The 14,984-nt window shown below is 42.5% G+C and overlaps 1 protein-coding gene across 1 annotated transcript in view; it reads left to right on the top strand.

Moving 5' to 3' along the window:
- Positions 1-14,984, top strand: part of acap3a (ArfGAP with coiled-coil, ankyrin repeat and PH domains 3a) — a 301,756-nt gene that overhangs the window by 154,419 nt on the left and 132,353 nt on the right. The window contains exons 3-4 of the mRNA XM_069918754.1: positions 8,497-8,616; positions 9,204-9,257. Of these exons, the coding sequence (XP_069774855.1) occupies positions 8,497-8,616; positions 9,204-9,257 (174 nt within the window). The remainder of the gene's footprint in view (positions 1-8,496; positions 8,617-9,203; positions 9,258-14,984) is intronic.

Genomic DNA, 14,984 nt, shown 5'->3' with positions numbered 1-14,984 from the left:
AAAGGATCTCAGTACATTGGTGATAATCGGATTGGGGTGGTGCAGTGATTATTCATATCCCTTCAGAATTGCCAGAGGATCAAATAGCCTCGCCCGACCTCTGATTGATCCGAACATTGAGTAAAATTTAGAACCAGCAGAATTCAAGGAACCCAAAACTAGGGAATATAGACCTAAGATTCAGGACAGAGATGAGGAGGAACTGCTTTTCCCAAAGGATGGTGAATCTGTGGAATTCACGGCCCATTGAAACAGTGCAGGCAATCTCAGTAAATATATTTAAGATAAAGTTGGGGAATTGAGGGATACGGGGAAAAGGAAGGTAGGTGGAGATGAGTATATTATTGGATTAACCGTGATCTCCTTGAATGGTGGAGCAGGCTCAACGTCCTGGATGGCCGACTCCTGCTCCAGTGATATCCTTTCCTGGATGGTTAGGGCAGGATCCACGAGCATTGGACAGACACGATGTTCTGCAATGGTATAAAGTGCCACGGTTGAGTGGACTTCTTCAGCCTGAGGCGCCAACAACCTGCTGCCTGTGCGTTCTTCAGCCTCATAATTCCTCAATGGTCACCCCCCCCCCCCCCCGCTGTGGGTCATTCGCAAAGTGAGGCAGCATGGGTGGCAGGGTGACTGAGCGAGTAAAGCAGCTGCCACACATTTCCATGGCCCAGGTTTAATCCTGACCTCAGGTGCTATAGAGCGCTCTGAGATGTTCTAAAAGGTGCTATATAAATGCAAGTCAGATTCAGAATTATTAATGTTGATCTCATCAGTCATCTCCATTTTAACCCAACTGTAGCCTTAGCAGAATGAGCATTGTTTGTCATTAAATAAACCCTGATTCTTGCACTGATGAATAGACAGCAAATGGATGAAGTGGGCTATTATTTCACCCATTCCTCAAAAGGCCACTGGGATGCAACAAGTGAACGCCCCACCGAGGTACAGAGCTTCAATCCGACTGAGCAGTAAACCCCCTGACCGGATTGTTGCTCCCCCCTGAGGCAGCTGGCCAGAGGCGTGCAATCCATTTGGTGCTTTGGCATGCAGCTGAAGAGCTTTGACCCGCACAGCGATGGATTCGGTGCTGGGTGGGATTAATGTGGGTGGCTTTTTTGTGTGTGGGCTAAACAGCCATCTCCTTTGTCACAAACTTGCTGTTTTTGAGGCGAGAATGCAGCATTTATGAATGACACCACTGAAGTCAGAATCGGGTTCATTGGTACAAACAAGTGCCTGAAGAAGTCTCTGGCAAACCAATATATTACCTGTGCAACCAGAGGAGCCCACATACTTGGCCACTGTTACGTCACCACCAAGAATGCCTCCCAAACCATCCCATGCCCAAACTTCGGCAAGTCCAATCACCTGCCTGTACTTTTACTTCCGGCATACAAGCAGAGACTGAGGACCGCAGCACCAGTGGTGAAGACAGTGAAAATATGGTCAAGGGATGCAGAGTTGAATCGATGGACTGGAGCATGTTCAAGCTTTCATCTTCAAACTTGAATGAATGTGCCACAGCTGTCACGGACTTTATCAGGCCCTGTGTGGATGAGTTTGCATACCCTGAGTACCCCACGAAAAGCCAATGGTTTCTTCAATTCCTCAAATTTGGTGGCCCAGTCATTGGGATAAGAGAAATAGCAAATGCAATGCATCACCCAGTGTGAAGCAACCACTGTATTGTATGAGCTGGCCTGCCCCCTGAACCTGTGACTTCTCTCTCCCGACATCCAGAAAATCATCAATCACTCTGATTTGCTCCTGCTTGCAAAATGGTGCAGGAACATTCAGTCTATAATCTATTCCAAGATCAACAAGTCATTTCCTTTGTGCTGTCCCACACTGAGGTGCATTTAGCCACTGAATCGCATGAAGTGAGTGCTGGAACACTCAATGTTTTGAAAGAGATGTATGTTTTTGTGGGCTTGTGTGTAAACAGTGTGTGTAAAAAAAACATGCATGTGTACATTATTGTACAGTACAGAAACATTGGTGTCATATATGCAATTATATATGTCATATGTTTTAAATTATTGTCTGTCAGGCATTATCTACATGCTGCATTTTTATACTGTTATATATAATTTGTGTGTGCGTGTACAATTATATATAATTGAATCCATCTGTACATATAATCTATGTAGGCACACTTCCGGAGAACTGCCTGTGCACAGTTATTTGTGGGGTACTTTATATATAATTATTTATATACTTGCTGTGTATACATTAGTATGTGATTCATCTGTTTGTATTTTTAGATGTGGTTTGTGTTTGGAATTATTTACTTTATGTTGTTGGTTCAGTTATTTGTATTTGTGGTTTTGATGTACAGAGTTTATCTTTGGTTTAATTAATGAAAATGACCTTTGTCATTACAAGCTTCAAAGAACAAATTTCTGGAAGCAATCTGGATATTTCAGCATTTATAATATTAGGGGTGTTAAATAGAAACAAGAATTGCTGGAAATACTCTGCAGGACAGGTCATATCTTGGGAATCCTTTGACCTGAAATGTTAGCTCTCTTTCGATGAAATGCCCTGTGTTTCGGTTTTATGTTGGCCATTTAATGATCCCCAAATGCATTACACTCTCTTGCTCACCTCACTGCCCCTTGCATCTCATTTGGTCATCTTATTTTAATCTGACTGCATTCTGCCCTCCAATTCCTCAAGCCAATCTCTATTTTGTTGGTTATATAATACTTTGATGAAGGGCTCAAGCCTGAAACATCGGTTATGTACCTTTACCTTTGCTACATAAAGGACACTGTTTGACCTGCTGAGCTTCCCCAGCATTTTGTGTTTTTAATTGTATTTTTCAGACATTCGATTGATTGCTATGTAGTCTCACTTGTACAAATGTCCCAGATCTCATTCAAGACTTCCAAAGCGTGTGTGGAAACTTGTGAAATTAAACTCAATAAATCTGATCACTGATGTGCATAATGCTGGAGAAACTCAGCAGGTCCACAGCATCCATTGGAGGCAAAGAGATATAACCAGTGTTTCGGGTCTGAGCTCTCCTTTAGGATATGGCAGTTGCGGGACCCGCTGAATTTCTCTTGCACATTTATGCATGAACTCCAATCACAGCACCTGCAGACTTCCTTCTTTCCCTCCTCTTTGCTGTTTCCCTCCCTGATCAATGCCACTTGTAACTTGCGCTCGGTTTAGGAATAAACAGGTTGGCTCCAACTTTGGGATTTTATTGCTGTGTATTTGCCAGGAATCAGTGTGTTTGTAGATTTGGGGAATGCAAAACCATTCTTCCTTCTCATTCTGCTGTCATGTTTACTTCGCACAAGGAATAAATTTATCACGTGGATACTCCTTCCAGTAAGATAACATCTTTCTTCTTCTTCTTTGGCTTGGCTTCGCGGACGAAGATTTATGGAGGGGTATGTCCACGTCTGCTGCAGGCTCGTTGGTGACTGACAAATCCGATGTGGGACAGGCAGGCACGGTTGCAGCGGTTGCAAGGGAAAATTGGTGGGTTGGGGTTGGGTGTTTGGTATTTCCTCCTTTGTCTTTTGTCAGTGAAGTGGGCTCTGCGGTCTTCTTCAAAGGAGGTTGCTGCCCGCCGAACTGTGAGGTGCCAAGATGCACGGTTGGAGGTGATATCAGCCCACTGGCGGTGGTCAATGTGGCAGGCACCAAGAGATTTCTTTAAGTAGTCCTTGTACCTCTTCTTTGGTGCACCTCTGTCTCGGTGGCCAGTGGAGAGCTCGCCATAGAACACGATCTTGGGAAAGCGATAGTCCTCCATTCTGGAGACGTGACTCACCCAGCGCAGTTGGGTCTTCAGCAGCATGGATTCGATGCTTGCAGACTCTGCCAGCTCGAGTACTTCGATGTTGGTGATGAAGTCATTCCAATCAATGTTGAGGATGGAGCAGAGACAGCGCTGATGGAAGCGTTCTAGGAGCCGTAGGTGATGCCGGTAGAGGACCCATGATTCGGAGCCGAACAGGAGCGTAGGTATGACAACGGCTCTGTACACGCTGATCTTTGTGTGCTTCTTCAGGTGATTGTTTTTCCAGACTCTTTCGTGTAGTCTTCCAAAGGCGCTATTTGCCTTGGCGAGTCTGTTGTCTATCTCTTTGTCGATCCTTGCATCAGATGAAATGGTGCAGCCGAGGTAGGTAAACTGGTTGACCGTTTTGAGTTCAGTGTGCCCGATGGAGGGGCTGGTGGTCATGCTGGGGAGCTGGCTGATGGAGGACCTCAGTTTTCTTCAGGCTGACTTCCAGGCCAAACATTTTGGCAGTTTCCGCTGGAGAGCTGGCTCTGAATGGGTAACTAAAGCGGCATCGTCTGCAAAGAGTAGTTCACGGACAAGTTGCTCTTGTGTCTTGGTGTGAGCTTGCAGGTGCCTCAGATTGAAGAGACTGCCATCCGTGCGGTACCGGATGTAAACACTGTCTTCATTGTTGAGGTCTTTCATGGCTTGTTTCAGCATCATGCTGAAAAAGATTGAAAAGAGGGTTGGTGCGAGGACGCAGCCTTGCTTCACGCCGTTGTCAATGGAGAAGGGTTCGGAGAGCTCATTGCTGTATTTGACCCGACCTTGTTGGTTTTCGTGCAGTTGGATAATCATGTTGAGGAACTTGGGGGTGGGGGGGGCATCCGAGGTGCTCTAGTATTTACCAAAGCCTTTTCCTGCTCACGGTGTCAAAGGCTTTGGTGAGGTCAACAAAGGTGATGTTGAGTCCTTTGTTTTGTTCTCTGCACTTTTCTTGGAGCTGTCTAAGGGCAAAGACCATGTCAGTAGTTCCTCTGTTTGCGCGAAAGCCGCACTGTGATTCTGGGAGGACATTTTTGGCGACACTAGGTATTAGTCTATTAAGGAGAATCCTAGCGAAGATTTTGCCTGCAATGGAGAGCAGCGTGATTCCCCTGTAGTTTAAGCAGTCTGATTTCTCGCCTTTGTTTTTGTACAGGGTGATGATGATGGCATCACAAAGGTCCTGAGGCAGCTTTCCTTGGTCCCAGCAGAGCATGAAAAACTCATGCAGTTTGGTATGCAGAGCTTTGCCGCCAGCCTTCCAGACCTCTGGGGGGATTCCATTCATACCTGCTGCTTTGCCACTTTTCAGTTGTTCAATTGCCTTATATGTCTCTTCCTGGGTAAGGACCTCATCCAGATCTAGCCTCAAGGGTTGTTGAGGGAGCTGGAGCAGGGTGGATTCTTGGACTGAGCCGTTGGCACTGAAAAGGGATTGGAAGTGTTCTGACCATCGATTGATGTGGAGATCTTGTCGCTGAGGAGGACTTCGCCATATGAGCTGCGCAGAGGGCTTTGGACTTGGGGTGAGGGGCCGTACACAGCCTTTAGTGTCTCATAAAAACCCCTGAAGTCACCAATGTCGGTGCTAAGCTGGGTTCGTTTGGCGAGGCTAGTCCACCACTCATTTTGGATCTCCCGGAGTTTGCGCTGAAGGTGGCTGCATGCGAGACGGAAGGCTCATTTTTTCTCTGGCCAGGAAGGCTTTGCAAGGTGAGCCTGGTGGGCAGATCGCTTCTTTGCCAGCAGCACCTGGATTTCCTGGTTGTTTTCGTCAAACCAGTCCTTGTTTTTCCTGGAAGAGAAGCCCAGTACCTCATTTGAATGTGGTACTCAATGTGAATTGCAGTATGGCCGTTTTCAGCTGATCCCAGAGGGTTTCAGGAGACGTGTCCGTGAGGCAGTTTGCATCCTCGAGCTTTGCTTGGAGGTTTGCCTGGAAGTTTCCTCTCACTACATCTGACTGCAAGTTTCCAACATTGAACCTCTTTCTGGGGGCTCCACTGTTCTTGAACTTTGGCTTGAAGTGAAGGTTGAGCTTGCAGCGAACAAGCCGGTGGTCAGTGTGGCATTCCACGCTGGGCATGACCCTGGTGTGGAGCACATCTCATTTGTCTCTTCCTCGCACCAGAACGTAGCCCAGGAGGTGCCAGTGTTTGGATCGGGGATGCATCCAGGTAGTCTTCAGGCTGTCTCTCTGCTGGAAAAGGATGTTAGTAATGACAAGCCGCTGTTCGGCGCAGAGTTCCAACAGGAAGTGCCCGTTGTCATTGCACTTGCCAACACCATGCTTGCCAAGGATTCCTGGCCAGGTTTCTGAGTCTTTGCCGATGCGAGCATTGAAGTCACCAAGGATGACAACCTTGTCGGCTGTAGGGGTGCGTTGGATGAGGTTGTGCAGATCAGTGTTGTACTTGTCCTTTTCTGCTGGTTCCGCCTGAAGAGTTGGAGCATAGACACTGATGAGAGTCATGCGCCGCTTGTTTTGAAGGGGGAGTCACATGGACATGATCCGGTCAGAGTGGCCTGTCGGGAGGTTTTCGAATTTGGAGGCAATGGAGTTCTTGACCATGAAGCCAACACCAGATAGGCATCGTTCAGCCTGAGGCTTGCCAGACCAGTAGAGTGTGAAGCCCGCGCCGCGTTCTTGGAGGCTGCCTACATCGGCAAGGCGGACTTCGCTGAGAGCGGCTATGTCGATGTCGAGTCTGAGGAGTTCATGTGCGATGAGGCCAGACCGATGTTCAGGTCGGTGACTGTCAGCCTTGTCTAGCATGGTTCTGATGTTCCAACATGCTAGCTTGAGTTTGTGTGCATCTTTTGAGGGGGAGAACATGGACCTGTCCTCGGGCCTGCGCAAAGGAGGTTTTAGGTGGAGTGCAGTGTGCGCAGTACTGGCCCCACCCTTTACACCCATGGTGATCCAAAAAGAACATCAGGACTAGAGAAAATCACAAAAGTATCATCAGGGCGAACAAGCTTAAAAGAATCATGAAACAAGAATGCCTGGGCGGAGGATTTGAATCTTTTGTTGTCTGATAAGGCTTGGGACTCCAGTTTTAGTTTAATTAACACTCTTTCCTTTTGTTCATGGTGTGGTTTGCTGCAATTTAAAGTGGTCCATAGAGCACATATGTCTAAAGTTAAATGTCTCGCTTTTATTCGGACAGAAATCCTTTATGTGACAAATGTAAAATAGGTGATGCCTCTTTAGTTCATATGTCGTGCCCTCACTTAGAAAAATTTTGGAAAAATGTTTTCCAAACACCATTGATAATTAAGTTAAAATTGGAACCTTGCACTTTAATTGCTCTTTTTGGATCACCTCAAAATGTGAATGTTTTACTGAATTCAGTTCAAAACCGAATTTTATCTTTTATTTCATTGATAGCCAGATGTAAAAATGTTGATTACCGTATATTCGACTGGCAAATAGGTCGACCACCCCTCCCCCCACCTTTTTTCAGCCTCAATTTAATGGTTTTATGGTAAATACAGTATATGTTGACCCCATTTTTGGCCTGTCAGGGCCTCCCAGCAACAATTTTTTTTTTAAATATTTCAGACGTCAAGTAACAAAGCTGTAAATTACTGTAATCAAGTTTTTTTTAAAGTTTTTAAAAAACTCGGCCTACTGGGCAGGAGCGGCGACTTCGACCTATGAGGCAGGAGCGGTGACCTTGGCTTACCAGGCAGGAGTGGGGACCTTGGGATCTATAATTGTAGAATGTCTGGGTGGGTTATGGCAGTGCCCGGTGGTTGGGAGGCGTCGGGGAATAGTGACGCCAGCGGTGGGAGTTGCTTCTGGGTCGACTAATATGCTGAATTGGTGCTTCCAGGGTCGACTTATACGCCAAATCAGCATCAAACAGTTTTTGATCTGAATTTAAGGTCTTAAAAATATATCTGCCTTATAAGTTGACCCCCATTTTTTGAGTGTTTCTTTTAGGGTTTTACAACTCAACTAATGTGCCGACATATACGGTAAATGGAAAGATAGCACTCCACCTACACATGAACAATGGCAAAGGGATATTATGTTTCTTGTTTATCTATAGAAAAAAGTTAGATGTGCTGCCAAGGATTCAAATGTCACATTCCAAAAGACATGGGGCCTATTTATGGACTATTATCATGATCTCAAGAATTAGTGTTGTCCTAGGATTTTGATGCTGTACTCTACCGCTCCAGCTTGAAGTCACTTGATTCATTCACATCAAATTACAACCTTGCTTAAAGGAAGAGGTTTTGGGGGGAAAAAAAACTGTGGCGCACAGGAGAAAAGAAATGTGTCTTTGTCCCATACATTATGGGGAGCCCTGTTTCTTGCTGTTTATTATCTATTCATGTAATTAGGTATACTCTTCTAGTGTTTTTTTCACAAAAACTATCTGTTTGGCTGAAGAAAGTTATCATTTTGGTGTATTCGTACATTGTTCTTCTGTGTATTTAAAAATCTACCTGTGTTTTAAATACATTTAACGAGGTAGTCTCTGCTGTATCTTGGGGCAGAGAATTCCACAGATTTGCTACTCTCTGTGTGCTTGAAAGGAAAAACAAATCACAGATCCACACTACAGTAAAATAATGAATGAAGGAAAAGAGTTTATGTCAATCGGATATCTTCTGCAATATTGGCAGTGAACTAATGTGTTTTTGGTGACTGAGTTTGGATGACATTGTTTTGTGATCTCCTATAGCTGGTGAAGCTGTGCAGTGGGATGATCGAAGCAGGGAGAGCATACACTACAGCCAACAAACACTTCGTCAATGGCATCCGAGACCTTTCCCAACAGTGCAGAAAAGATGAAATGATATCGGTAAGAAAGAAGGCTCGTGGACCGATTTCCACCTGCACTGAGGGCGATAGGCACTAGGGCTCTTCTGATGGAGAGATGGCACACAGGGGGGGCCCTGGGCTTCCTGAGAAGATGAGTTGGGATTGTGAGGCGCTGGGTTACATCAGCGATGACGTTCGGATGGATTACTACGACAAGAGGAGATCAGGAAAAGCCTATGGGGACTTAACCACCACACGGAAAAAAAAGTGGTGTTGGAATGTTGTGTTTTCAGTTAAAAATTATGGTTTTAACAAAGACTGTGACCAGCTTCTTGAAGGAGTCAACAGTGAGGGAAGGTCAGTGAGCAATAGTGGTTAGCACAATGCAATTACAACACCAGCAATCAGAATCAGGGTTTGAATCCCACACTGTCTGTACGTTCTCTGCGTGGGTTTTCCCCGGGGGCTCTGGTTTCCTCCCACCATTCAAAATGTACCGAGGATTGTAGGTCAATTGGGTGGCATGGGCTCATGGGCTGGAAGGGCCTGTTGCTGTGCTGTAGATCTAAATTTAAAAAATGAAAATAATTTTTTTTTTAATTGACATTTCCATCTTATTTCCTTTAGGAATGCCTCCAGAAGTTTGGAGAAAGCTTACAGGAAATGATTAACTACCACATGGTAAGGTGTTGGCTTCTTTCATCTCCTGATTACTGTCACTGAAAATGTGAAATATTGTGGTTAAAAGCAACGCCAGAATCATGGGGGCAGTGTTGTGGAGCTCAGCTGAAGGAACTCAGCAGGTCACATGGCGTCCAGAGAAAGTAACGGGCAGTCAATGTTTCAGGCCTGAGCCCTTCATCAGGAGCAAACCTGCGGAGTTTCTCCAGCACTTTTTGTGCACGGCCGTAGACCCCAGCATCTGCACTTATTCCTAGTCTGAATCAACTGGTTCTGTCACATTGCCTTATTCTCCCATGGGCTAAGAATGTACTAAAATCTGCCACGTACCTTTCCCTTAAAAGCATTTTGAGGAAGTTTTCTTCATCAGTGTTCGACAATGCCGTTCCATTCTGTTCACTGGGCAGTGCAGACACAAGACATGCTCAACGCATCATCATGAGGGTTTGAATAAATATAAACACAGCTCAGTGAGGAAAACGTCAAGCAACTAAGATCATTTCTTTTTTAAAAGTCAATTTTTATAAAGTGGATTAAATTAACTCCTTCCTCAAATTCCAGAAGTGGTTTGCTGGAGAAATAGTCGAACATGGGTGAACACACCACAATCAATATCCCCATCTTTTAAACTTGGCGTGACTTTGATCCTTCTAGCTGTTAAACTCAACGTTAATAGACATGACCATTCATCCAGAAGATAAAGTCCTCTCCCAATGTCTTTCCAGACCACAGTGAAACTAAGCGCCTCCTTCCACAAATGCTGTCACATTCAGGCCCTTCACAACAGACTTGATCTTCTGGCTCAAAGCAAGAATGCCACCTTGGATCAAGACTGAATCCAGATCTCATGCAATAAATTGGAGATCATATTGTGAGATAGGAACAGAATGCCATTTAATGCAGTCTCATTTTTTTTCCCCACAGTCCCAGAACTATGTGCAAGTATTGTATCCCTGCATTGGTTCTCAACCTTTTTTGGTCCAAGGCCCACCTGGTTTCCGACTTAACATGCCATGGCCCACTAGTGGCAATGACTGTGCAATATTTTCAAATCAAAGGCAGCTCTGTAAGAAACACATCTTCATCTAATTTAAAGTATTTTTTTAAACATTTTTAATGACCCACTTGCAATCACACTGAAGGCCTCGAGTGGGCCACGGGCCACTGGTTGAGAACCACTGAAGAGCTGTCAGTGGTTTAAAGATCATGTATTTTTCCAGTAGACTGGGAGGTGTTTGGAAGCTCCCTATTTCTCCCAAGTCAGAAAGATCTGCAAGAAATAAATGAAGATTTGTTTGCATCTGTAAGCAAAGTATTCAGCCTGAACTGTGATGGAATTTAAATATGATATCGGTGACTTTCATTAGAATTGGATCCATCCCAAGCAGCAACTCTGGTTGTGGTAAATATCGTTCTTTCATCTTGGAGGTATTATCCACAAGAGGAATGTGCGTTGGGCTTAAATGGACAAATTTAAATGTAATGCGTTAGCAATTCAAACAAGAAATCTCTTTTGACTTAAAAATAGTAAGGGCTGGAAACATTCAGTGAGTTTGGTGGGATATGTTGAATCTGATACTGCCTGACCTGTAGAATTTTACATTTACACATAAAGCACAATAACAGACCATTTCAGCCCACGAGCCCGTGCGGTCCAATTATACCCAATTGACCTCCAGTCCCTGGTACGGTTTGGAATGGTGAGAGGAAATCCATGCGAACACAGGGAGAACGTACAGGGATTTGAATCCCTATTCTGATTGCTGTAACACCATTACATCACTATGCTACGCTGGACTAACCATGCCACCCAGTTTCCAGAATTTTCTGGATTTTTATTTTTGGGCTTCCAGCATCTGCATATTTAGTGACTTTCCCCACGTGTTGTTGTTTGGAAATCGATTCCAGCATAGAATGACAAGAAAGATGGTAACGGGAAACTCACGCAGACGCAAAGCGAACATACCAACTCCTTACAGTGCGGGATTTCAACCCCGGGCTGGTCGCTAGCTCTGTAACAGTGCTATGTTAACTGTGATGCTAACCTTGCTGCCCTAAGCGTGTTTTACTTCAATCGCAGTGTCTGCAGACTTTCGTGTTTTACTCCTCTCAACTACTCTGTGCCCGATTTGAGTCCACATTTCAATTAAAGATTGCATGACAAATCTCACTATAAGTCCTTACTCTGTTTAAACAGAAAGAGGAAAAATTGAATTTGTAATATTGAGCTTGAACTTTTCTTTAAACCAGACCAGGTGTTGTCATTGCAACTGAGGCTTTCCTTTACAAGTCCTGGAGATGGTTTCTATGGCCCTACTTGCTGAGCAAGTTGTCTTCTCAAGCTAGTTCCATTTGCCTGTGATCACCCCTTTCTTATCAATGTACCTGCCGAAAGGTCTTTTAAACATTACAATTACCTCTGCCTCTTACTCTGGCAGCTCGTTTCATTTCTGCACTCCCCTCAGGTCTCCTCACTTATCCCTTGTCCCTTTTTAATCTTTAAACCAAGCAATCTAGTTTTAGATTCTCCAATGCTGGGCAAAAGACTATGGCTTTTACCTTACCTTTAAAGGACCCCCTCAGTGATCTCCTTCAGAATCAGAATTTATTGTCGTGAACAAGACACGAAATTCATTGTTTTACGGCACCATCAAAATGCAAACGTTATATAAACCATCTTACAAAATAAAACATAGTGCAACTAAAAGCAAAAATTCAAAGTAAGGCAGTGCCTGTGGTTCATTGATCATTCAGAAATCTGATGGCAGCGGGGAAGAAGCTTTCCTTGTGCTGCTGAGTGCTCGTCTAAAGGCTCCTGTACCTTTTTCCTGATGATAGCAGTGTGACGAGGGCATGGCCTGGGTGGTGGGGGATCCTTGAGGATAAAGGCTGCTTTCTTAAGACATCGCATCTTTTAGATGTCCTCGATGGAGTGAAGACTGGTGCCCGTGATGTCATAGGTTGTGTTAACAAGCCACTGGAGTTTACTCTTGTCCTCAGAATTTGCACCTATTTGATAGACCTATTCCTGTTATCAGCCCACATTCAAGGAAGAGTTAAGAAAACAGAATATAAAGCTAGATTGTTATCGGAACACTCACCCCTGTTATTGGCAATAGAACTAGAGGACATCCCACCAAAAATGTATAGATGGAGATTAAACTCCATGCTACTTAAAAGGCAGGATTTTAGAGAATTCATTGAAAGACAAATTAAAATGTACTTTGAAATAAATACGAAATCAGTGAAAAATAAATTTATACTATGGGACGCAATGAAAGCATTCATCAGAGGAGAGATAATAAGTTATATAACTAAGATAAAGAAGGACTACAATCGAGAAATAGAACAGTTGGAAAGGGAAATAACAAATACAGAAAAAGAATTAGCAATAAAGGAAGAAACAACTAAAAGAAGAGAATTGACAGACAAGAAAATAAAATATGAAACACTACAAACATATAAGGTGGAGAAGAACATAATGAAGACAAAACAGAAATATTATGAGCTAGGAAAAAAAATGCACAAAATACTAGCGTGGCAGCTTAAGACAGAACAAACTAAAAGAATGGTATTGGCATTAAGGAAAAAGGACAAACAAATTACATATAACTCAACGGAGATCAACGAAAACTTCAGGGAATTCTACGAACAACTATATCAAACTGAAAACGAAGAGAAAGAAGACAAAGTAGATGAATTTCTAACTAAAATTGAACTACCAAAATTACAAACAGAGGAGCAAAATAAATTAATAAAACCGTTTGAGATAGAAGAAATACAGGAGATATTAAAAAAAACTACCAAACAATAAAACACCGGGAGAGGATGGAATCCCAATAGAATTCTATAAAACATTCAAAGACTTATTAATTCCTCCTCTCCTGGAAGTAATGAACCAGATTGAAAAAACACAAAACATACCAGATTCATGCAAAACAGCAATAATTACAGTAATACCAAAGACGGGGAAAGATCCACTAACACCAGCATCGTATAGACCAATATCTCTACTTAACACAGATTATAAGATAATAGCTAAACTATTAGCAAACAGATTGGCCGACTGTGTACCAAAAATAGTAAAACTAGACCAAACTGGATTTACTAAAAAAAGATGAACAACGGACAATATCTGTAAATTCATTAACTTAATCCATGCAGTACAAGGAAACAAAACTCCAACAGTAGCGGTTGCTTTAGACGCAGAGAAAGCCTTTGACAGAGTAGAATGGAATTATTTATTCAAAGTACTACAAAAATTCAACCTACCAGAGAAATATATTAATTGGATTAAAGCATTATATAAGGGACCATTGGTGAAAGTGACAGTAAGGATCTCAAACCAATTTAAATTAAGCAGATCAACAAGGCAGGGATGTCCACTATCTCCCTCACTGTTCGCGTTAGCTATAGAACCACTAGTAGAACTGATAAGAACAGAAAATACAATACGATGGATAAAAATAAAAGAGAAGGAATATAAAATCAGTCTATTTGTAGATAACGTTATAATATACTTAACAGAACCAGAAATATCAATAAAAGAATTACATAAGAAATTGAAGGAATATGGAGAAGTATCGGGGTACAAGATCAACGCAAATAAAAGTGAAGCAATGAATAATGCGGATTTCACAAAGTTTAAGAAAGAATCACCATTTAGATGGCAAACACAAGCAATGCGATACCTAGGTATACAACTAAATAATAATTTCAGCCATCTATATAAACTAAATTATCAGCCATTAATGAAGAAAATTACAAGACGACTTAGAGCACTGGAAAGACTTACCACTAACACTGATAGGAAGGATAAACTGTGTTAAAATGAACATCTTCCCAAGGATACAATACCTATTTCAATCATTACCAATTCACCTAACAGAGAAATTCTTCAAGGAGCTGAAGAAAATAATAAGTAAATTCTTATGGAAAGGGGGAAAACCGAGGATAGCACTAGATAAATTAACAGAATGGTACAAACAAGGAGGCTTACAACTACCAAACTTTAAGAATTATTAAAGAGTAGCACAATTAAGATACCTATCAGATTTTTATCAAACAAGGGAAAAACCAGATTGGACCAGATTCGAGCTAGATAAAATAGGGGAGAAGATACCTGAGCATATACTCGATAAGTAGGATGATAAATTGGTGCAACGTAGGAATTCACCAGTATTGCACCATCTGCTCAACATTTGGAAGAAGATTCACGTAGAAAGAAATAAAATAAATTATCAACTACCAAAATTAATACTGACACAAAATCAACTAATCACTTTCACAATAGATAACCTTTCCTTCAGAGAATGGGAGAGAAAAGGGATCAAAAGAATAGAAAATTGTTTTTTGGGAAATAAATTATTATCTTTTGAACAAATGAAGGACAGATATAATATAACTCATGATACAAGGTTTGCATACCACCAACTGAAAACCTACTTGAAGGACAAATTGGGAAACAGTCTGAGATTACCAGAAGGAAGCAATTTTGAATATGTGATTACAGACACAATGATAATTTAAAAATTTCTAACAAACAAGCACATCAAGCTGCAAGAAAAGGAGAACGAGGAAACAAACTGTAAACCTAAACAAAAATGGGAACAAGATCTAAACATAAAGATAAAGAATGAAACATGGGAAAAGCTGTGCTCCGGAACTATGAGAAATACAATAAACACGAGATACAATATAATTGGTTACACAGGCTATACATCACAC

The sequence above is a fragment of the Narcine bancroftii genome, chromosome 2 (assembly GCF_036971445.1).
Source record: "Narcine bancroftii isolate sNarBan1 chromosome 2, sNarBan1.hap1, whole genome shotgun sequence".
NCBI lineage: Eukaryota > Metazoa > Chordata > Chondrichthyes > Torpediniformes > Narcinidae > Narcine > Narcine bancroftii.
This window is presented reverse-complemented; position numbering and strand designations above follow the sequence as displayed.